Source organism: Onthophagus taurus, unplaced genomic scaffold (genome assembly GCF_036711975.1).
Source record: "Onthophagus taurus isolate NC unplaced genomic scaffold, IU_Otau_3.0 ScKx7SY_15, whole genome shotgun sequence".
Lineage (NCBI taxonomy): Eukaryota > Metazoa > Arthropoda > Insecta > Coleoptera > Scarabaeidae > Onthophagus > Onthophagus taurus.
The window spans coordinates 2,728,383-2,753,222 of record NW_027248940.1 but is presented as its reverse complement, the minus strand read 5'-3'; the positions used below and the strand labels follow the sequence as shown (position 1 = coordinate 2,753,222).

Genomic DNA, 24,840 nt, shown 5'->3' with positions numbered 1-24,840 from the left:
AGCTCGGGTAAACCTGTATATAAATTTCGTTTTAGTTTTCCATATACATATAGATTCCTCTCATCGTGACAGACCCTGTACATTTATGGCTATTTTCCTAAGGTATCTTAAAAAGGGTGGCAGATACCAGAATAACGCATCAGACCAAAAAGTTGAAGAAAAGCTGCCATGCTCCCTATGCCTGGAGATGGTATAAGAATCAGGAAGACGAAAAAATAGGACACCCTGGTAGTGTGGCTGACGATTTAATTTTATTGACAGTGTTGATAGTTGGAAGAAATTGCTTGGCACTCTTGATAAAAACAATGCACTGGTCGTCTAATGTGGAGTTTAGTTCCATGACTCTTAGAGAGTCGATCACCATGCAGCTCTCGTTCTGCCGTGACAAAAGGAGAAAAATCGTCGCATGCTTGCTCCTTTAAAAGACTTTTGCTTCAAGGTTTCTAATGTTTTCCATATTCATCTTTCTTCCATATTCAAGGAAGGAAACATATTAAGAGGACGAGAATCTGAAACCTTTCTAACACCTGTTTTCATTTGAAGTACTTTTTCTCCAACTTTCTTCAGCGTTCAGTTGTTTACAAACATTCTCATTTTTTATCATGTTGCTCTTCGTCTCTTTCTTTTCTCTCCGCCTTTTTTTCGGTTGGTGTTCCTTTTTTTTTTTGATTTTTCAGGTTTTGCGATTTCTTCACTCCTAATCCATTCCTTCAACTCTGTTCTTTTCATAACTTCCGCTAATCTTTAGACATTTCTCACTATATCATCAACTCTGAATGCATGGCACCCTAAAGCATGGCTTCCTTCTTTTCTACTGTCTGAGGTCTTCAAATATGGCACTTTGCCTAAAGACGATCCTTTCTATGTTTTCTGTCTTGTTGTTTGTGACATCGACGACCCTGGTTGACTTTGAAATTGTTTCGTTCTCCTCTTCCCAATGGCGTCGATTTCTGTTTTAATAGATTTCGAAAAAGTGGAATTCATCTCATCTAATTGATGACGAGCTGTCTCCGTCAAAATGCAGCATTCAATTGCCTTGTCTAATGTGTCGGAATCCCGTTGAAGCAGTTTTTCTCTCACCGCGTCGTCTTTTATGCCGGTTATGAGCATGGTTTTTATTAAATCGTTTTTTAATCATTCATCGCCGAATTCACATTGCGATGCTTGATTTTTTAATATTGTAATAAATTGTTTGATTGATTCCATACAATTATTGGTTGTATAAATTTTTGATCCATATTATTTTATTTCATGTAATTTAATTTTAACTTATCTTTATTTCACGTGTTTTACTCGCAGCGCCATGTCATGTGAATCAAACCACGTCTGGAGATGAACTGAACTTTTATTATTTTCAAAACCTGTTTTATACAATAAACTTAAATTTACATTTAAATATAACAGTCCTGGCTAGCAGAACTTGGTATAGATGAGTCTAGTAATAGTAAAGTATACTTTGAAAATAGATCCTATGGTCAATGCTCTTCAAGATGTTAGCAACTTTTGTTTTAAAAGTTTCTCTGTATCATGCTCGTAATACCGATTTATTTTCGAATATTTCTCTACATTGATGCATCTGAGAGCAGGAATGTTAGAAAACAATGTGTTAAGGGTAAAATTTGCTACAAATTTTGTTCTAAAAGTTTTTCTGTATCATGCTCGGAATACCGATTTTTTTTCCATTAGCAACTTGTGAAACTACGAATTTTTCTAATTTTCATATTTTCGAATATTTCTCCACATTGATGCATCTGAGTGCAAAAATGTTAGAGTATAATGTGTTAAGGGTAAAATTTGCTACAACTTTTGTTCCAAAAGCTTTTCTGTATCATGCTCGGAATACCGATTTCTTTTCCATTAGCAACTTGTGAAACTACGAATTCTTCTAATTTTCATATTTTCGAATATTTCTCTACATTGATGCATCTGAGACCAAAAATGTAGGAAAACAATGTGTTAAGGATAAAATTTGCTACAACTTTTGTTCTAAAAGGTTTTCTGTATCATGCTCGGAATACCGATTTTTTTCCCATTAGCAATTTGTGAAACTACGAATTCTGGTAATTTTCATATTTTCGATTATTTCAATACACGGATGCATCTGAGACCAAAAATGTAACAAGACAATGTGTTAAGGATAAAATTTGCTACAACTTTTGTTCTAAAAGATTTTCTGTATCATGCTCGGAATGCCGATTTTTTTTCCATTAGCAACTTGTGAAACTGCGAATTCTTCAAATTTTGTGGATATTTCTCCACATTGATGCATCTGAGAGCAAAAATGTTGGAGAACAATGTGTTAAGGGTAAAATTTGCTACAACTTTTATTCTAAAAGGCTTTCTGTATCATGCTCGGAATACCGATTTTTTTTCCATTAGCAATTTGTGAAACTACGAATTCTGCTAATTTTCATATTTTCGATTATTTCAATACACTGATGCATCTGAGACCAAAAATGTAGGAAAACAATGTGTTAGGGATAAAATTTGCTACAACTTTTGTTCTAAAAGTTTTTCTGTACCATGCTCGGAATGCCGATTTTTTTTCCATTAGCAATTTGTAAAACTACGAATTCTTCTAATTTTCATATTTTCGATTATTTCAATACACTGATGCATCTGAGAGCAAAAATGTTACAGAACAATGTGTTAAGGCTAAAATTTGCTACAACTTTTGTTCTAAAAGTTTTTCTGTATCATGCTTGCAATACCGATTTTTTTCCCATTAGCAGCTTGTGAAACTACGAATTCTTCTAATTTTCATATTTTCAAATATTTCTCTACATTGATGCATCTGAGAGCAAAAATGTTAGAGAACAATGTGTTAAGGATAAAATGTGCTACAACTTTTGTTCTAAAAGTTTTTTTGTATCATGCTTGCAATAGCGATTTCTTTTCCATTAGCAACTTGTGAAACTAGGAATTCTGCAAATTTTCATATTTTCGAATATTTCTCTACATTGATGCATCTGAGAGCAAAAATGTTAGAAAACAATGTGTTAAGGATAAAATTTGCTACAACTTTTGTTCTAAAAGTTTTTCTGTATCATGCTTGCATTACCAATTTTTTTTCCATTAGCAACTTGTGAAACTACGAATTCTTCTAATTTTCATATTTTCGAATATTTCTCTACATTGATGCATCTGAGAGCAAGAATGTTAAAAAACATTGTGTTAAGGGTAAAATTTGCTACAACTTTTGTTCTAAAAGTTTTTCTGTATCATGCTCGCAAACCGATTTCTTTTCCATTAGCAACTTGTGAAACTACGAATTTTTCTAATTTTCATATTTTCGAATATTTCTCTACATTGATGCATCTGAGAGCAAAAATGTTCGAAAACAATGTGTTAAGGATCAAATTTGCTACAACATTTGTTCAAAAAGTTTTTCTGTATCATGCTTGTAATACCGATTTCTTTTCCATTAGCAAATTGTGAAAGTAGGAATTCTTCTAATTTTTATATTTTCGAATATTTCTCTACATTGATGCATCTCAGAACAAAAATGTTAGAGAACAATGTGTTAAGGGTAAAATTTGCTACAAGTTTTGTTCTAAAAGTTTTTCTGTATCATGCTGCAATACCGATTTTTTTCCCATTAGCAGCTTGTGAAACTAAGAATTCTTCTAATTTTCATATTTTCGTATATTTCTCTACATTGATGCATCTCAGAACAAAAATGTTAGAGAACAATGTGTTAAGGGTAAAATTTGCTACAAATTTTGTTCTAAAAGTTTTTCTGTATCATGCTTGTAATACCGATTTCTTTTCCATTAACAAATTGTGAAAGTAGGAATTCTTCTAATTTTTATATTTTCGAATATTTTTCTATAATGATGCTTTTGAGAGCAAAAATGTTAGATAACAAAGTGTTAAGGGTAAAATTTGTTACAACTTTTGTTCTAAAAGTTTTTCTGTATCATGCTTGCAATACCGATTTTTTTCCCATTAGCAGCTTGTGAAACTAAGAATTCTTCTAATTTTCATATTTTCGAATATTTCTCTACATTGATGTATCTGAGAGCAAAAATGTTAGAAAACAATGTGTTAAGGATAAAATTTGCTACAACTTTTGTTCTAAAAGTTTTTCTGTATCATGCTTGTAATACCGATTTCTTTTCCATTAGCAAATTGTGAAACTACGAATTCTGCTAGTTTTCATATTTTCAAATATTCCTCTACATTGATGCATCTGAGAGCAAAAATGTTGGCGAACAATGTGTTAAGGATAAAATTTGCTACAACTTTTGTTCTAAAAGTTTTTTTGTATCATGCTCGGAATACCGATTTTTTTTCCATTAGCGACTTGTGAAGTTACGAATTCTTCTAATTTTCATATTTTCGTATATTTCTCTACATTGATGCATCTGAGAGCAAAAATGTTAGAAAACAATGTGTTAAGGATAAAATTTGCTACAACTTTTGTTCTAAAAGTTTTTCTGTATCTTGCTCGGAATACCGATTTTTTTTTCCATTAGCTACTTGTGAAACTACGAATTTTTCTAATTTTCATATTTTCAAATATTTCTCTCCATTGATGCATCTGAGACCAAAAATGTTAGAGAACAATGTGTTAAGGGTAAAATTTGCTACAAGTTTTGTTCAAAAAGTTTTTTTGTATCATGCTCGGAATACCGATTTTTTTTCCATTAGCAACGTATGAAGCTACGAATTCTTCTAATTTTCATATTTTCGTATATTTCTCTACATTGATGCATCTGAGAGCAAATATGTTAGAGAACAATGTGTTAAGGATAAAATTTGCTACAACTTTTGCTTTAAAAGTTTTTTTGTATCATGCTCGGAATACCGATTTCTTTTCCATTAGCAACTTGTGAAACTACTAATTCTTCTAATTTTCATATTTTCGAGTATTCTTCTACATTGATGCATCTGAGAGCAAAAATGTTAGAAAACAATGTGTTAAGGATAAAATTTGCTGCAACTTTTGTTCTAAAAGTTTTTTTTTGTATCATGCTCAGAATACCGATCTTTTTCCATTACCAACTTGTAAAACTACGAATTCTTCAAATTTTCATATTTTCGTATATTTCTCTATATTGATGCATCTGAGAGCAAAAATGTTAGAGAACAATGTGTTAAGGCTAAAATTTGCTACAATTTTTTTTCTAAAAGTTTTTAGTTTTCTAAACGTAACATTAAAAAGCTTGTAGTGACAAATTTCTGACCACATGTTTATTAGAATTTTTCTGATATTTTGTCAAGTACTACCACCCCCTAAAATATCTGTACGTCGGCGTCGTTTATTAACACCCTCTATATTAAATTAATATCTATATTAATATATACCATTGCAACCATTGCAAATCCCGAAAGTAACTCTGAAGTAGTCGCGGTTGCTTTCAATTTCGCCCTGGACATGTGTAATCGTCTCCAGCTTAATCCCTCGGGAGAATTCGTGGCGTAACCTTTATTTTTAAAGTTGTCTTCTTCGCAGGAACATTTACAACTCGTATCCGATCCTCCAATATACACATTTTTCTGCACAAAAATAAAATTAATTAATTTAAATTTCGTTATTAACTTTCATTTTTGAACAATTTTTTAAATAGAAAAATGTTGGATAATAATTACTCAACAGTTTAACTTTAACGTTACTCAACTTTAAAAAATGTTAAATATTTTAACTCATAATTTGCATTTTATTTTTATTTAAAAGTTTTTTAATTTTTTAAACTCACCTGTTTTAAAGGAACGTTATAATTAAAGGTTGCGTTAGAAACGGGGGGTGTACCCCGTTCCCTCCAATGTTGCGTTAACGAAACTTCACTGGTCGTTGGAGAATTCTTGGATAATTCGGATTGATAAAAAAGGCGACTTCGTTGATGAAAAGTTTCTGTGCTAACGAAATTTTGCCGATCCTTACTCGAAATTGGACGCATTTGCAACCAATTATTATTATTATTACCGTTGTTGTATTGCCTCGTTCCCACGTTAAGATCTGCCGAGGTGTTATAACGTGTTATATTCGCTCTTTTCGGTTGCGTTGGAAAATTAACTTGAGTTGATTGATCCATTTGATCTAAAAAAAATTAAATATTTCGCAATAAATTTTTATTGTGATGACTAACTCGAATTTTATTTTTAACCGGAAGTCGAAGGTAGAAATTAGATCCAATTACTTCTCTATTATTTAATTTTGTTTTTTCAAACTCGATTTCTAAACCGCTCTCAATCGCGTTTATTTTCCGTCTGTTTCGTTTCGACAACGAACGATAGTGGCAACATTAATGATTGTTTTAAAACAAACTTTACGAGTGTATTGTTGGTTTAAGCAAACCGTACAATACACACTTGACTTCAACTTCACTTTGAGTTATCGCTCCAACTATCGGGTTTTATACGCATTCTCAAGATGCTTTTAATAGACGAAATAACAACAACAATGTGCCAAGGAAAAAAAAAGACACTCATACAGAATCACAACAAAACGATAAAATTGATTAATTTTTGTTTTTTTAATCGAGAATTTGTAAAAAATTTAGATTAAACAGTTAAAGTTGTTAAAAGCCATTCGGAGTAATTAAGATCCTTTAAAAGGGTAAAATATTCGGAGTAAAAATAAAAATAAAACGCTATATGCCTGGAAAGTGATTAATTTATATTAAAAGCTATTCAGAGTCAGTGTGGGACAATAAAATGTCCTAATTATTGAAAAGATTGGTAACTTTAATTGATAAGTAATATTATGTTAACCTGAAATTGATTATGACATTGAGCTACCTCGGCCTCGGCTTTATCAATTAATAAAGTTACAGATTTTTTCGATAATTAAACCGAGGTCGCTAGCATCTTAAGGTATCCTCAACACCATCCATCCATCCATCCAACATTTTAATTCAATTTTTGACCAGCCTGTATAAAACACTAGTAATCGTGCCAAATTAGAGCGTTTTTGAATTAGCTATTGCTGAAAAATAGGATTTTAAACAGTTAACTATTCTCAAATTTAAACTTTTCTGATTCAATAGCTTACAAAGTGATCGAATATTATTTATTATTATTACAATGTCAAAGAGTATATTAAGACCCTATGTGAAACTACGAATTCTTCTAATTTTCAAATTTTCGAATATTTCTCTACATTGATGCATCTGACAGCAAAAATGTTACAAAACAATGTGTTAAGGGTAAAATTTGCTACAACTTTTGTTCTAAAAGTTTTTCTGTATCATGCTCGTAATACCGATTTTTTTCCATTAGCGACTTGTGAAACTACGAATTCTTCTAATTTTCATATTTTCGAACATTTCTCTACATTGATGCATCTGAGAGCAAAAATGTTGGAGAAGAATGTGTTAAGGGTAAAATTTGCTACAACTTTTGTTCTAAAAGTTTTTCTGTATCATGCTCAGAATACCGATTTCTTTTCTAGTAGCAACTTGTGAAACTACGAAATCTTCTAATTTTCATATTTTCGAACATTTCTCTACATTGATACATCTGAGAGTAAAAATTTTAGATAATAATGTGTTAAGGGTAAAATTTGCTACAACTTTTGTTCTAAAACTTTTTCTGTATCATGCTCGTAATACCGATTTCTTTTCCATTAACAACTTGTGAAACTACGAATTCTTCTAATTTTCATATTTTCGAATATTTCTCTACATTGATGCATCTGAGAGCAAAAATTTTAGAAAACAATGTGTTAAAGATAAAATTTGCTACAACTTTTGTTCTAAAAGTTTTTCTGTATCGTGCTCGGAATACTGATTTTTTTCCATTAGCATCTTGTGAAACTACGAATTCTTCTAATTTTCATATTTTCGAACATTTCTCTACATTGATGCATCTGAGAGCAAAAATTTTAGAAAACAATGTGTTAAAGATAAAATTTGCTACAACTTTTGATCTAAAAGTTTTTCTGTATCATGCTCGGAATACCGATTTTTTTTCCATTAGCAACTTTGAAAACTACGAATTCTTCTAATTTTCATATTTTCGAATATTTCTCTACATTGATGCATCTGAGAGTAAAAATGTTAGATAATAATGTGTTAAGGGTAAAATTTGCTACAACTTTTGTTCTAAAACTTTTTCTGTATCATGCTCGTAATACCGATTTCTTCTCCATTAGCAACTTGTGAAATTAAGAATTCTTCTAATTTTCATATTTTCGAATATTTATCTACATTGATGCATCTGAGAGCAAAAATGTTAGATAATAATGTGTTAAGGGTAAAATTTGCTACAACTTTTGTTCTAAAACTTTTTCTGTATCATGCTCGTAATACCGATTTCTTCTCCATTAGCAACTTGTGAAATTAAGAATTCTTCTAATTTTCATATTTTCGAATATTTCTCTACATTGATGCATCTGAGAGCAAAAATTTTAGAAAACAATGTGTTTAGGGTAAAATTTGCTACAACTTTTGTTCTAAAAGTTTTTCTGTATCATGCTCGTAATACCGATTTCTGTTCCATTAGCAACTTATGAAACTACGAATTCTTCTAATTTTCATATTTTCGAATATTTATCTACATTGATGCATCTGAGAGCAAAAATGTTAGATAATAATGTGTTAAGGGTAAAATTTGCTACAACTTTTGTTCTAAAACTTTTTCTGTATCATGCTCGGAATACCGATTTCTTTTCCATTAGCAACTTGTGAAATTACGAATTCTTTTAATTTCCATATTTTCGAATATTTCTCTACATTGATACATCTGAGAGCAAAAATGTTAGATAATAAAGTGTTAAGGGTAAAATTTGCTACAACCTTTGATCTAAAAGTTTTTCTGTATCATGCTCGGAATACCGATTTTTTTTCCATTAGCAACTTTGAAAACTACGAATTCTTCTAATTTTCATATTTTCGAGTATTTCTCTACATTGATGCATCTGAGAGCAAAAATGTTAGATAACAATGTGTTAAGGGTAAAATTTGCTACAAGTTTTGTTCTAAAACTTTTTCTGTATCATGCTCGGAATACCGATTTCTTTTCCATTAGCAACTTGTGAAATTACGAATTCTTTTAATTTCCATATTTTCGAATATTTCTCTACATTGATACATCTGAGAGCAAAAATGTTAGATAATAAAGTGTTAAGGGTAAAATTTGCTACAACTTTTGTTAGAAAAGTTTTTCTGTAACATGCTCGGAATACCGATTTTTTTCCATTAGCAACTTGTGAAACTAAGAATTCTTCTAATTTTCATATTTTCGAGTATTTCTCTACATTGATGCATCTGAGAGCAAAAATGTTATATAATAATGTGTTAAGGGTAAAATTTGCTACAACTTTTGTTCTAAAACTTTTTCTGTATCATGCTCGGAATACCGATTTCTTTTCCATTAGCAACTTGTGAAATTACGAATTCTTTTAATTTCCATATTTTCGAATATTTCTCTACATTGATACATCTGAGAGCAAAAATGTTAAATAATAATGTGTTAAGGGTAAAATTTGCTACAACTTTTGTTCTAAAAGTTTTTCTGTATCATGGTCGAAATACCAATTTCTTTTCCATTAGCAACTTTGAAAACTACGAATTCTTCTAATTTTCATATTTTCGAGTATTTCTCTACATTGATGCATCTGAGAGCAAAAATGTTAGATAATAATGTGTTAACGGTAAAATTTGCTACAACTTTTATTCTAAAAGTTCTGTACCATGCTCGTAATACCTATTTGTTTTCCATTAGCAACTTGTAAAACTAAGAATTCTTCTAATTTTCATATTTTCGAATATTCCTCTACATTGATGCATCTGAGAGCAAAAATGTTAGATAATAATGTGTTAAGGATAAAATTTGCTACAACTTTTGTTCTAAAAGTTTTTCTGTATCATGCTCGAAATACCGATTTTTTTTTTCCATTAGCAACGTGTGAAACTACGAATTCTTCTAATTTCCATATTTTCAAATATTTCTCTCCATTGATGCATCTGAGAGCAAAAATGTTAGAGAACAATGTGTTAAAGGTAAAATTTGCTACAACTTCTGTTCTAAAAGTTTTTCTGTATAATGCTTGGAATATCGATTTTTTTCCCATTAGCAACTTGTGAAACTAAGAATTCTGAGTCATTCGGAATAATTAAGATCCTTTGAAGAGTAAAATGTTCGGAGTAAAAATAAAAATAAAACTCTGTATGCTTGGAATATAGTAAAAATTAGGACCCATTGAAAGCGATTAATTTATATTAGAAGCTATTCGGAGTCAGTGTGGGACAATAAAATGATTCTAAGGGTCATTAACATTTAAAACATTATGAAAAGCTGAAATTAATTGTCTCATTTAAAGTTATTACTATACTCAATATTATCATTAAAATGATATTGGAGTTATTCGGAGGCATTGAGATATATTAGGAAGCAATGAAACCCATTAGGAGTTTAAGAAGCTTTTGAATACGTATCGAATAGAGAGCAGTTACAGGAATTATTGAGGGTCATTAGTTCCACCGGTTTCGATTCCTACAAATCATCTTCATAACTATTACATTAATAAAAACTATTTAAAACCAATTCTAAAATTTACAAATCATGATCAATTTTAGATAGATATAATATTAATCACTGGACTCGACCACAGGTGACCTCGACTTAATTATTGAAAAGATTTGTAACTTTAATTGATAAATAATGTTATGTTAACCTGAAATTGATTATGACATTAGCTGCCTCGGCCTCGACTTTATCAATTAATAAAGTTACAGATCTTTTCGATAATTAAACACCTTGTGAAGTTACGAATTCGTCTAATTTTCATATTTTCGAATATTTCTCTACATTGATACATTTGAGAGCAAAAATGTTAGATAATAATGTGTTAAGGGTAAAATTTGCTACAACTTTTGTTCTAAAAGTTTTTCTGTATCATGCTCGGAATACGGATTTCTTTTCCATTAGCAATTTGTGAAACTACGAATTCTTCTAATTTTCATATTTTCAAATATTTCTCTCCATTGATGCATCTGAGACCAAAAATGTTAGATAACAATGTGTTAAGGGTAAAATTTGCTACAAGTTTTATTCTAAAAGTTTTTCTATATCATGCTCGGAATACCGATTTCTTTTCCATTAGCAACTTGTGAAACTACGAATTTTTCTAACTTTCATATTTTCAAATATTTTTCTACATTGATGCATCCGAGAGCAAAAATGTTGGATAACAATGTGTTAAGGGTAAAATTTGCAACAACTTTTGTTCTAAAAGTTTTTCTGTATCATGCTCGGTATACCGATTTCTTTTCCATTAGCAACTTGTGAAACTAAGAATTCTTCTAATTTTCATATTTTCGAATATTTCTCTACATTGATTCATCTGAGGCCAAAATTATTAGAAAGCAACGTGTTAAGCGTAAAATTTGCTACAAATTTTGTTCTAAAAGTTTTTCTATATCATACTCGCAATACCGATTTCTTTTCCATTAGCAACTTGTGAAACTACGATTTTTTCTAATTTTCATATTTTCGAATATTTCTCTACATTGATGCATCTTATACCAAAAATGTTAGAAAACAATGTGTTAAGGATAGAATTTGCTACAACTTTTGTACTAAAAGTTTTTCTGTATCATGTTCGAAATACCGTTTTTTTTCCATTCGCAAATTGTAAAACTACGAATTCTTCTAATTTTCATATTTTCTAATCTTCCTCTACATTGATGGATCTGAGACCAAGAATGTTAGAAAACAATGTGTTAAGGGTAAAATTTGCTACAAATTTTGTTCTAAAAGTTTTTCTGTATCATGCTGGCAATACCGATTTTTTTTCCATGAGCAACTTGTGAAACTACGAATTCTTCTAATTTTCATATTTTCGAATATTTCTCTACATTGATGCACCTGAGACCAAAAATGTTAGAAAACATTGTGTTAAGGATAAAATTTGCTACAACTTTTGTTCTAAAACTTTTTCTGTATCATGCTCGTAATACCGATTTCTTTTCCATTGGCAGCTTGTGAAACTAAAAATTCTTCTAATTTTCATATTTTCGAGTATTTCTCTACATTGATGCATCTGAGAGCAAAAATGTTAGATAGTAATGTGTTAAGGGTAAAATTTGCTACAACTTTTGTTAGAAAAGTTTTTCTGTAACATGCTCGGAATACTGATTTTGTTTCCATTAGCAACTTGTAAAACTACGAATTCTTCTAATTTTTATATTTTCTAATCTTCCTCTACATTGATGGATCTGAGACCAAAAATGTTAGAAAACAATGTGTTAAGGGTAAAATTTGCTACAACTTTTGTTCTAAAATTTTTCTGTATCATGCTCGGAATATCGATTTTTTTTCCGTTAGCAACTTGTGAAACTACGAATTCTTCTAATTTTCATATTTTCGAGTATTTCTCTACATTGATGCATCTGAGAGCAAAAATGTTAGATAATAATACGTTAAGGGTAAAATTTGCTACAACTTTTGATCTAAAAGTTTTTCTGTATCATGCTCGGAATACCGATTTTTTTTCCATTAGCAACTTTGAAAACTACGAATTCTTCTAATTTTTATATTTTCGAATATTTCTCTACATTGATGCATCTGAGAGCAAAAATGTTAGAAAACAATGTGTTAAGGGTAAAATTTGCAACAACTTTTGTTCTAAAAGTTTTTCTGTGTCATGCTCGGAATACCGATTTCTTTTCCATTAGCAACTTGTGAAACGACGAATTCTTCTAATTTTCACATTTTCGAATATTTCTCTACATTGATGCATCTGAGAGCAAAAATGTTAGAAAACAATGTGTTAAGGGTAAAATTTGCAACAACTTTTGTTCTAAAAGTTTTTCTGTATCATGCTCGGAATACCGATTTCTTTTCCATTAGCAACTTGTGAAACTACGAATTCTTCTAATTTTCATATTTTCGAATATTTCTCTACATTGATGCATCTGGGAGCAAAAATGTTAGATAATAATGTGTTAAGGGTAAAATTTGCTACAACTTTTGTTCTAAAACTTTTTCTGTATCATGCTCGTAATACCGATTTCTTCTTCATTAGCATCTTGTGAAACTACGATTTTTTCTAATTTTCATATTTTCGAATATTTCTCTACATTAATGCATCTGAGACCAAAAATGTTAGAAAACAATGTGTTAAGGGTAAAATTTGCTACAACTTTTGTTCTAAAAGTTTTTCTGTATCATGCTCGGAATACCCATTTCTTTTCCATTAGCAACTTGTGAAACTACGAATTCTCCTAATTTTCACATTTTCGAATATTTCTCTACATTGATGCATCTGAGAGCAAAAATGTTAGAAAACAATGTGTTAAGGGTAAAATTTGCAACAACTTTTGTTCTAAAAGTTTTTCTGTATCATGCTCGGAATACCGATTTCTTTTCCATTAGCAACTTGTGAAACTACGAATTCTTCTAATTTTCACATTTTCGAATATTTCTCTACATTGATGCATCTGAGAGCAAAAATGTTAGAAAACAATGTGTTAAGGGTAAAATTTGCAACAACTTTTGTTCTAAAAGTTTTTCTGTATCATGCTCGGAATACCGATTTCTTTTCCATTAGCAACTTGTGAAACTACGAATTCTTCTAATTTTCACATTTTCGAATATTTCTCTACATTGATGCATCTGGGAGCAAAAATGTTAGATAATAATGTGTTAAGGGTAAAATTTGCAACAACTTTTGTTCTAAAAGTTTTTCTGTATCATGCTCGGAATACCGATTTCTTTTCCATTAGCAACTTGTGAAACTACGAATTCTCCTAATTTTCACATTTTCGAATATTTCTCTACATTGATGCATCTGAGAGCAAAAATGTTAGATAATAATGTGTTAAGGGTAAAATTTGCAACAACTTTTGTTCTAAAAGTTTTTCTGTATCATGCTCGGAATACCGATTTCTTTTCCATTAGCAACTTGTGAAACTACGAATTCTCCTAATTTTCACATTTTCGAATATTTCTCTACATTGATGCATCTGAGAGCAAAAATGTTAGATAATAATGTGTTAAGGGTAAAATTTGCAACAACTTTTGTTCTAAAAGTTTTTCTGTATCATGCTCGGAATACCGATTTCTTTTCCATTAGCAACTTGTGAAACTACGAATTCTTCTAATTTTCACATTTTCGAATATTTCTCTACATTGATGCATCTGAGAGCAAAAATGTTAGAAAACAATGTGTTAAGGGTAAAATTTGCAACAACTTTTGTTCTAAAAGTTTTTCTGTATCATGCTCGGAATACCGATTTCTTTTCCATTAGCAACTTGTGAAACTACGAATTCTTCTAATTTTCACATTTTCGAATATTTCTCTACATTGATGCATCTGGGAGCAAAAATGTTAGATAATAATGTGTTAAGGGTAAAATTTGTAACAACTTTTGTTCTAAAAGTTTTTCTGTATCATGCTCGGAATACCGATTTCTTTTCCATTAGCAACTTGTGAAACTACGAATTCTCCTAATTTTCACATTTTCGAATATTTCTCTACATTGATGCATCTGAGAGCAAAAATGTTAGATAATAATGTGTTAAGGGTAAAATTTGCTACAACTTTTGTTCAAAATGTTTTTCTGTATCATGCTTGTAATACCGATTTTTTTTCCATTAGCAAATTGTGAAACTACGAATTATGCTAATTTTTATATTTTCGAATATTTCTCTACATTGATGCATCTGAGAGCAAAAATGTTAGATAATAATGTGTTAAGGGTAAAATTTGCTACAACTTTTTTTCTAAAACTTTTTCTGTATCATGCTCGTAATACCGATTTTTTTTCCATTAGCAACTTGTGAATCTACGAATTCTTCTAATTTTCACATTTTCGAATATTTCTCTACATTGATGCATCTGAAAGCAAAAATGTTAGAAAACAATGTGTTAAGGGTAAAATTTGCAACAACTTTTGTTCTAAAAGTTTTTCTGTATCATGCTCGGAATACCGATTTCTTTTCCATTAGCAACTTGTGAAACTACGAATTCTTCTAATTTTCACATTTTCGAATATTTCTCTACATTGATGCATCTGAGAGCAAAAATGTTAGAAAACAATGTGTTAAGGATAAAATTAGCTACAACTTTTGTTCTAAAAGTTTTTCTGTATCATGCTCGCAATACCGATTTTTTTCCATTAGCAACATGTGAAACTACGAATTCTTCTAATTTTCATATTTTCGAATATTTCTCTACATTGATGCATCTGAGAGCAAAAATGTTAGATAATAATGTGTTAAGGGTAAAATTTGCTACAACTTTTGTTCTAAAAGTTTTTCTGTATCATACTCGGAATATCGATTTTTTTTCCATTAGCAACTTGTGAAACTACGAATTCTTCTAATTTTCATATTTTCGAATATTTCTCTACATTGATGCATCTAAGACAAAAAATGTTACAAAACAATGTGTTAAGGGTAAAATTTGTTACAACTTTTGTTCTAAAAGTTTTTCTGTATCATACTCGCAATAACAATTTCTTTTCCATTAGCAACTTGTGAAACTACGAATTCTTCTAATTTTCACATTTTCGAATATTTCTCTACATTGATGCATCTGAGAGCAAAAATGTTAGAAAACAATGTGTTAAGGGTAAAATTTGCAACAACTTTTGTTCTAAAAGTTTTTCTGTATCATGCTCGGAATACCGATTTTTTTCCATTAGTAACTTATGAAACTACGAATTCTTCTAATTTTCATATTTTCGAATATTCCTCTACATTGATGCATTTGAGAGCAAAAATGTTAGAGAACAATGTGTTTAGAGTAAAATTTGCTCTAACTTTTGTTCTAAATGTTTTTCTGTATCATGCTCAAAATACCGATTTTTTCCATGTATATTGCTATATTGCTATCTTTGTCCTGGTTATGAAATATCGCTGAAGACCATGAAGACACATGTTTGCTGTCTGATTTCATCCCCACATTTATTTAAGGGTGCATTTATGCAGAAATGTTGATCCTTGCCAAATTTATTGTGCAAGATTTTTTTGTATAAATGATAATCAATAAATTACTTAAAATCGTTAAAAAAAGAATTTTAAGTGACGATTAAAAAATTCTTAGAAATTTCGTTTCGGAATTCTTCATTTAATTAATTCCATTTAACACCAATTAATTTTTTCCAAATTATCACCTTTTTAAACATTTTTAAACCTTAATTATAACTTATTTATTCACTCATTTATTACAATTATTTTTATTCTTCGAATTTCAGATGGACATTATTTATTTAAGCCGACATTTTAGCGAAAACACCTACTTAGTAGCCGGAAAATGTAGGATATGTTACCAAGAAGACAACAACGTCCAAATAACCGCCATAAACCGCAACTTTCTGATCCAATTCGACCCCGAAAAGGTTCACTTACCCATTTTAAAAGGATGCGATTTCAACAAAAATTTTTTAATCTGTTTAGAGAAAAATCAAGATACGATAAAATTTATTCCTCCGATTTCTCCTTATCATTTAATTGAGGAACAACTTTTCGATGATCCTTGGAAATTATTAACCGCAACGATTTTTTTGAACAAAACCCCACTAAAATCTTGCAAAAATCATTTGGAGTGGTTCTTTAACGAGATTGAGTCGCCACAAAAATTACTCGAAACCGAAATAACCGTCTTGGAGAAATTCTTCGAACCTTTAGGTTTAAAACGAACGCGAGCCACTCAAATTTATTATATGACCCACGATTATTTATTTAAAAATTGGAAAAGTGTCGAAGAAATTTACGGAATTGGGGAATATGGGAGAGATGCTTACAACATGTTTTGTTTGGGGAAATTCGACGTCGAGCCGAAAGATCGATATTTAAGGATTTATAAGAACTGGTATTTGAAGGTTTATCTGGGGAATAACAACAATGACTTGTCTTTGTCGTGAATTGTAAAGGTAAGAATGTTTAATTTTTAATAAACGCAATTTTGCGCTTAATATTGCAAAGTTGTTTGCGTCACAAAGAAAAAACGTGGAATTATTTACTCGTTGACGTCGTAAGCGAGGTCTTTGATGTTTCTATTCTAATTGCGAATTCTTAGAAAATCGTGTACAGATCTTTTTTGTAATGTTACGTTGGAAATTAACGCGAAAAACAACTCAAATTAATCTCTAAATAATATTTTTATTCTTTATTTATATAAAATATATATATTATTTTTCGTGGTTACTTAAAATTGTTTAATAAAGCCGATACGCGAAGCAAAACGATTTGCAGAAGATTAAATTTAAAACAGAAACCTTAATACTATTGTAAGTAGAAAATTAATCAAGTTTTTTAAAGTAATCCATAATTTTCAGAATTATTTTATCTGATTAAAGAATTATGAATATTATTTGGAACATTCCCTCTTGATAATACAAAGGTTTCAAGCTTGCTAAGAGAGGAATAAGCTTCATCAAATGTAGGCACAGCGATAAGTATTTCATTTTCAAGATTATCATCACCCTCATCTGATTTTGAAACAATAACAACATTAGGTTTGTTTTGGTTCAAGAGTCTGTAGTTTCTGAGCCAGAGTCTATGAGTTTTGATTGTAGTTAAAATTACTTACAGAGCGGATTCGAATATTTTATTCTTTGGTAAATTCGACTTATAGAAGTGGAAGTTGAAGAAATTCCATAGTAGTTCAGTTCGAGTTACAGAGAAATTCGAGTTAGGGAAATTCGACTAAGGGCCGGTTTATCAATGTCGAGTTAAATCTGTTAGATACGCAACTCATGGATAAACTTGCCTAACAGATAACCTCAGCGAATCGTTTATCCAGCAACTTTCTACCCGACAGGCAGCAAGCTACGAGATAAAACATAGATGGTACCCCTGAGTGTTAACATCAGAAACGGAAATGAAACGTAATTGGTGAAATTTGAATAATTGACTTTAGTTTATGAAGTGGATATAAACAGCTGATCGTGTTTTGGAGGTTACCATTCCTGTGTGCTTTCGGTATTGTGCTTTGTTTTCGAAAACCTCTTTTATAATGGAATTCCTACATGAATATTTATTAGACAGCGATAAAGATGAGGATATTGTCCAACTCTTAAATTATAAACGACGACCATTATAAACCCCTATTATAAAAGAAAGACAAAAGTCAAAACCACTTTGAGGAGTTGGACGACCACGTTTTTTTGTTAGATTTCGGTTAAAAAATGACACAGTTTTGTCGATCTTGGTTAAAATTGAGACGAGTTTATACTGTATTAGATTATAGATTAGATTATTTTTTTTTTTTTTTTTAATTACTAGATTATTATTTATTTTCTATAACGTTTTTATATTCGTTTGCCAAATCCATCAACAAGTTCTTTTCTGCTGTACTAAAATTTGATGATCTTTTCTTTCTCTTGCTTATCCATCACCACAATTATTATCATATTATAAGCTTAATTTATTTTTGACGTTATATTTTGATTTTATTGTCATTTACTTTCACCAAGCAACCAAACTTGTGCTCACATTTTTTGGACAATATCTAATAGGTAAACCCTTAACCAGTACTTCAATCTGGTGGGTATCCAAATGTCATATTTATCTATAAGATTACCCTAAACTAGGGGTGGATAAACGATTCGTCGACGTTATCTATCAGCTACAATTTTAATTGACAAATAATTCGTCTTAACTAGATATTGATAAACCGGCCCTAAGGCCCACTTTTACCATCCTCCTGATAAACTATCTAGAAGATGGTTGCCATGGTTACGGCGGTTTTAAGCACTCTCATTGGCTAAGGTCCATTACTACCATCTTTTAGTTAAATTTATCTTATAGATAAACCTAAGAGTAATGGACCTAAGAGCTGGATTTATCTATCGGATAAATTTATCAAGAGGTGGTAAAAGTGGGCCTTAGAGAAATAAAAACACATTTGAAACCTAGTCAAACGCTTGAGCTAACGAAAATTATTCGACTTTCAGGATAATTCGAGATATAGAAGTTCGAGTTAGGGGAATTTCACTGTATATACTGCTTATGGAAGTCTAATTCGCAATTTAGCAACTTGTGAAACTACGAATCTTGTAAAATTACGAATTCTGCAAATTTTCACATTTTTGAATATTTCTCTCCATTGATGCATCTGAGACCAAAAATGTTAGAAAACAATGTGTTAAGGATAAAATTTACTACATCTTTTGTTCAAAAAGTTTTTCTGTATCATGCTTGTAATACCGATTTCTTATCCATTAGCATCTTGTAATATTATGAATTCTGCAAATTTTCATATTTTCGAATATTTCTCTACATTGATGCCTCTGAGAGCAAAAATTTTAGATAACAATGTATTATGGGTAAGATTTGCTATAACTTTTGTTCCAAAAGTTTTTCTGTATCATGCTCGGAATACCGATTTTCTTTCCATTAGCATCTTGTAAAATTACGAATTCTGCAAATTTTCACATTTTTGAATATTTCTCTCCATTGATGCATCTGAGACCAAAAATGTTAGAAAACAATGTGTTAAGGATAAAATTTACTACAACTTTTGTTCAAAAAGTTTTTCTGTATCGTGCTTGTAATACCGATTTCTTATCCATTAGCATCTTGTAATATTACGAATTCTGCAAATTTTCACATTTTCGAATATTTCTCTACATTGATGCATCTGAGAGCAAAAATGTTACAGAACAATGTGTTAAGGGTAAAATTTGTTACAACTTTTGTTCGAAAAGTTTTTCTGTAACATGCTCGGAATACCGATTTTTTTTCCATTAGTAATTTGTAAAACTACGAATTCTGCTAATTTTCATATTTTCAAATATTTCTCTACATTGATGCATGTGAGAGCAAAAATGTTAGAAAACAATGTGTTAAGAATAAAATTTGCTAGAACTTTTGTTCAAAAAGTTTTTCTGTATCATGCTTGTAATACCGATTTCTTCTCCATTAGCAAATTGTGAAACTACGAATTCTTCTAATTCTTATATTTTCGAATATTTCTCTACATTGATGGATCTGAAAGGAAAAATTTTAGAGAACAATATGTTAAGGATAAAATTAGCTACAACTTTTGTTCTATAAGTTTTTTTGTATCATGCTCGGAATACCGATTTTTTCCATTAACAATTTGTGAAACTACGAATTCTTCTAATTTTCATATTTTCAAATATATCTCTCCATTGACGTATCTGAGACCAAAAATGTTAGAAAACAATGTGTTAAGGATAAAATTTACTACAACTTTTGTTCAAAAAGTTTTTCTGTATCATGCTTGTAATACCGATATCTTTTCCATTAGCAAATTGTGAAACTACGAATTCTTCTAATTTTTATATTTTCGAATATTTCTCTACATTGATACATCTGAGAGCAAAAATCTTAGAGAACAATGTGTTAAGGATAAAATTTGCTGCAACTTTTGTTCTAAAAGATTTTCTATATCACGCTCGGAATACCGATTTTTTTTCCATTAACAAATTGTGAAACTATGAATTCTTAAAAATTTTATATTTTCGAATACAGGTAAACGTCGTTTTGCGCCGGTTTGGTTTACGCCGATTCACAATTACGCCGGTTGGTGCTGGCGTGGGATTCCCCGGTTCGCCTGACATCAGACGACAATAAAAAAATATAGAGAAAATGGAAAAATGTTAGCATTGTGGATTGATGATGCCAATCAAAAGAATATTCCTGTAACACAAGCAATCATATGCAAAAAAGCACTGTTGATTTTTCTGATTTGAAGGCGCAAGAAATCACTGACGAAACTTTCTTGGCAAGCACTGGGTGCTTCACAAGATTCAAATCTCGAACCAATATCCGTTCAAACCTCGAACGGCGAGCGCTGATGTAGCAGCAGCAGCAGCTTACCTTTAAAAGTTTCAAGAAATTGTGGAACAAGGGAACTACCTTGCAGATCTCATCTTCAATTTTGATGAAACAGGCCTCTATTGGAAGAAGTTGCCATCGAGAACATTTATTTCGCGACAAGAATGTAGTGCTCGTGGATTTAAAGCCGCCAAGGATAGACTGACTGTTCTCTTGGAATCAAATATTTCTGGTTCTTTAAAATTTAAGCCAATGGTAGTGTACCATTCCCAGAATCCACGAGCTTTTAGAGGTCTTGACAAAAGCTGAGAGGGACGAAGTGACAAACAATTAATTAAACGGCGTTTGGCGTAAACTTCTTCCTGGATTTTACAAGGTGCAAGTGTAGAAGTGGTAAATAACATTAACATAAACGAAGACATTATCAGGTTTACACGCGAATGTGGAATCAAAGACGTTACAATTGAAGATGTGACCGGACTGTTAGACGTGCATGAATAACCAATCACATATGATCGCCCTCAATCAGAAAATCCCGAAGAAGAAGAGGAGGATGAGAAAGAAAATGATAGGAAAATCCTAAAAACGGACTATCTAACTCGTATCCTTTCCTCTATAGAAAGATTAACAGGTGAGCTCGATGACATAGATGGGGATTACAATCGAAGCGCAAATGATAAAAGAAGTGTCATAGCTGCCCTCCGACCTTATGCTATGATTCTGCAAGAAAGGAAGCAACAATCAAAGCAAATTAAACTAGATGCTTTTTTCAAAAAAGTGTGAGACTTTAATTTAGTACCAACGAACTAGTGTGTTAGTATTTATTTCAAAAAATTTATTATTTATATCAAGAGATTATTATTTATTTTGAATATATACGAATGCATCTGAGAGCAAAAATGTTATATAATAATGTGTTAAGGGTAAAATTTGCTACAACTTTTGTTCTAAAACTTTTTCTGTATCATACTCGTAATACTGATTTTTTTTCCATTAGCAACTTGTGAAACTACGAATTCTTCTAATTTTCATATTTTCGAGTATTTCTCTACATTGATGCATCTGAGAGCAAAAATGTTATATAATAATGTGTTAAGGGTAAAATTTGCTACAACTTTTGTTCTAAAACTTTTTCTGTATCATACTCGTAATACTGATTTTTTTTCCATTAGCAACTTGTGAAACTACGAATTCTTCTAATTTTCATATTTTTGAATATTTCTCTACATTGATGCATCTGACAGTAAAAATGTTAGAAAACAATGTGTTAAGGGTAAAGTTTGCTACAACTTTTGTTCTAAAAGTTTTTCTGTATCATGCTCGTAATACCGATTTTTTTCCATTAGCGACTTGTAAAACTACGAACCCTTCTAATTTTCATATTTTCGTATATTTCTCTACATTGATGCATCTGAGAGCAAAAATGTTAAATAGCAATGTGTTAAGGGTAAAATTTGCTAGAAGTTTTGTTGTAAAAGTTTTTTTGTATCATGCTCGGAACACCGATTTTTTTCCATTAGCAATTTGTGAAACTACGAATTCTTCTAATTTTTATATTTTCGAATATTTCTCTACATTGACGCATCTGAGAGCAAAAATGTTAGAAAACAATGTATTAAGGATAAAATTTGCTACAACTTTTGGTCAAAAAGTTTTTCTGTATCATGCTTGTAATACCGATTTCTTTTCCATTAGCAAATTGTGAAACTACGAATTCTTCTAATTTTTATATTTTCGAATATTTCTCTACATTGATGCATCTGAGAGCAAAAATTTTAGATCACAATGTGTTATGGGTAAGATTTGCTACAACTTTTGTTCTAAAAGTTTTTCTGTATCATGCTCGGAATACCGATTTTTTTTCCATTAACAAATTGTGAAACTACGAATTCTTCTAATTTTTATACTTTCGAATATTTCTCTACATTGACGCATCTGAGAGCAAAAATGTTAGAAAACAATGTGTTAAGGATAAAATTTACTACAACTTTTGTTCAAAAAGTTTTTCTGTATCATGCTTGTAATACCGATTTCTTTTCCATTAGCAAATTGTGAAACTACGAATTCTTCTAATTTTTATATTTTCGAATATTTCTCTAGATTGATGCATCTGAGAGCAAAAATTTTAGATCACAATGTGTTATGGGTAAGATTTGCTACAACTTTTGTTCTAAAAGTTTTTCTGTATCATGCTCGGAATACCGATTTTTCTTCCATTAGCAACTTGTGAAACTACGAATTCTTCTAATTTTCATATTGTCGAATATTTCTCTACATTGATGCATCTGAGAGCAAAAATGTTAGAAAACAATGTGTTATGCAGGCCATACACCATAGGGTTTGCATGATGATTTTAGCCTTACATGCATAACCGACAGGTAAACCCTAGCGTGTGTGTGATAAAACTGTACAGGGTGTAGAAAGAAAAATTCTACGTGCACCATTGGATTCTACGTGAAAAAATCTATTAGAACCCGTTTTTACGTTTCCGGATAGCCGAGATACAGGAGGTGTCTGAAAATCGTAAATTTCAAAACCGAAGAGAGATGAAAATATGGAAATTTGGTTTGCGTCATTGTAAGTTTCACAAAAAAGTAGCTCAGGTTCGCGAAAGCCGCAACTTTCTATTTTTCATAATAACTGAGATACCCTGCAAACCCATTGAAATTTGGACACTCTGTACAGTTATCGGCGCATGTACGTGCAACCAAGCAAATATCAAAATTGATATTTTCTGCCGCTCGGTTACGTTTGCATGCATGCATAACCAGGCGTGTGTGGCGTCCGGCTAGCTTGCATACACAATTCTCAGACTTCTCAGTTTGTTTTCAGTTCTCAGTGGTTCTCACTTTAATGTATACGACGGTGGAAGGACGTGCGCGCCATCCACTCGTATGACACTTTAAGACACTTGTATGTTCTTCCTGTAGCAAGAAATCTTAATGTTGCTGCTAGTCTCTCATATGCTGATATTGCATTTCTCATAACAGTATCTTGTCTTTGTATAAACGGAGTGATCAATGATAGTTTCAAATAAAGATTTTCAGCCATTCGTAAATAATTTTTGTAATCTGTTGGTGTAAATCTCAATTCATTTAACAAATTTACTTGAGAGAACTGCTTTCTTTTCAATAACCAGCGTTTACACCATTCCGAGCGAGTTCTTCTTCTTTTTGTATTCTGTAGAACAAGTGTTAAGCCAAGTACAGCTATCAGGTCGTCGTCGTCCATTGTTAGTGACTATGTATTGCTTGCTAAAGATAAAAAAGTCATTATAAACGGCTGGATACTGCTTGAAACAGACTAAATGCTGATTGCAGAAAATCAAATCTGACAAAAAGACAAGAAAATGATCATAGAAGACTAAATACTGCTTAAAATAGTCTGAATGCTGATTGCAGAAGATCCAATCAAGTTTCCGAAAGGTTACCTGCTACTTGAAAATTCATAGGAATTATGTGTTGATAAAGCAAAACTCTATATTGCATGTAGGAAAGTAGATATTGCTTGTAGAAGACTAAATATAGCTTACTGAAGACTAGATACTACTGGCAGAAAATTAAATATTGCTTGCAAAAGACTAAAAGCTAAATAACGCGTGATGGTGATTTTATACTACTTCGGAGAGATTATGTGCTACTTACAGAAGATTAAATATTGATTACAGAATACCAAATTTTGATTGAAGTACATCAAATCTACTTTGCAGGAGATTGCATGCTACTTGAACATTCATGGAAACTTCGTATTGACGAAGCAAAATTGTATACTGCTTGTAAGAAACTAGATAGTGCTTCTAGAAGGCTTAATACAGCATATTGAAGACTGGATATTGCTGGTAGAAGAGTAAATATTGCATGTAGAAGACTACAAGCTAAATGAAGCCTGATGGTGACTTAATATTATTTCAACAAAACCATGCATTGCTTGAAAATGACTGAATGATGATTACAGAAGATAAAATTCAGTTTGCAGAAGATAACATGCTACTTGAAAATTTATACAAATTATGTGTTGATAAAGCAAAACTCTATGCTGCATGTAGGAAGCTAGATACTGCTTGTAAAAGACTAAATATACCTTACTGAAGACTAGATACTATTGGCAAAAAATTAAATATTGCATGGAATAGACTAAAAG

The 24,840-nt window shown here is 31.0% G+C and overlaps 2 protein-coding genes across 4 annotated transcripts in view; one reads left to right on the top strand and one right to left on the bottom strand.

Moving 5' to 3' along the window:
- LOC111422229 (methyl-CpG-binding domain protein 4-like) overlaps nucleotides 1-16,826 on the top strand; it is a 91,702-nt gene extending 74,876 nt beyond the window's left edge. The window contains exons 3-4 of the mRNA XM_071200877.1: nucleotides 16,149-16,292; nucleotides 16,351-16,826. Coding sequence (XP_071056978.1) covers nucleotides 16,217-16,292; nucleotides 16,351-16,817 — 543 coding nt within the window. The 5' untranslated portion in view covers nucleotides 16,149-16,216 and the 3' untranslated portion in view covers nucleotides 16,818-16,826. The remainder of the gene's footprint in view (nucleotides 1-16,148; nucleotides 16,293-16,350) is intronic.
- LOC111421271 (calcium release-activated calcium channel protein 1-like) overlaps nucleotides 1-24,840 on the bottom strand; it is a 37,859-nt gene that overhangs the window by 2,128 nt on the left and 10,891 nt on the right. For 2 of the 3 annotated variants that reach the window (XM_071200875.1, XM_071200876.1), the window contains exons 2-3: nucleotides 5,703-6,043; nucleotides 5,311-5,502 (exon numbers count right to left, since the gene is read on the bottom strand). In XM_071200875.1, the coding sequence (XP_071056976.1) occupies nucleotides 5,311-5,502; nucleotides 5,703-6,038 (528 nt within the window). In that variant the 5' untranslated portion in view covers nucleotides 6,039-6,043. Of the gene's footprint in view, nucleotides 1-5,310; nucleotides 5,503-5,702; nucleotides 6,044-6,110; nucleotides 6,458-24,840 lie in introns of those variants that run through there. The other variant, XM_023054415.2, reaches the window with a different exon arrangement.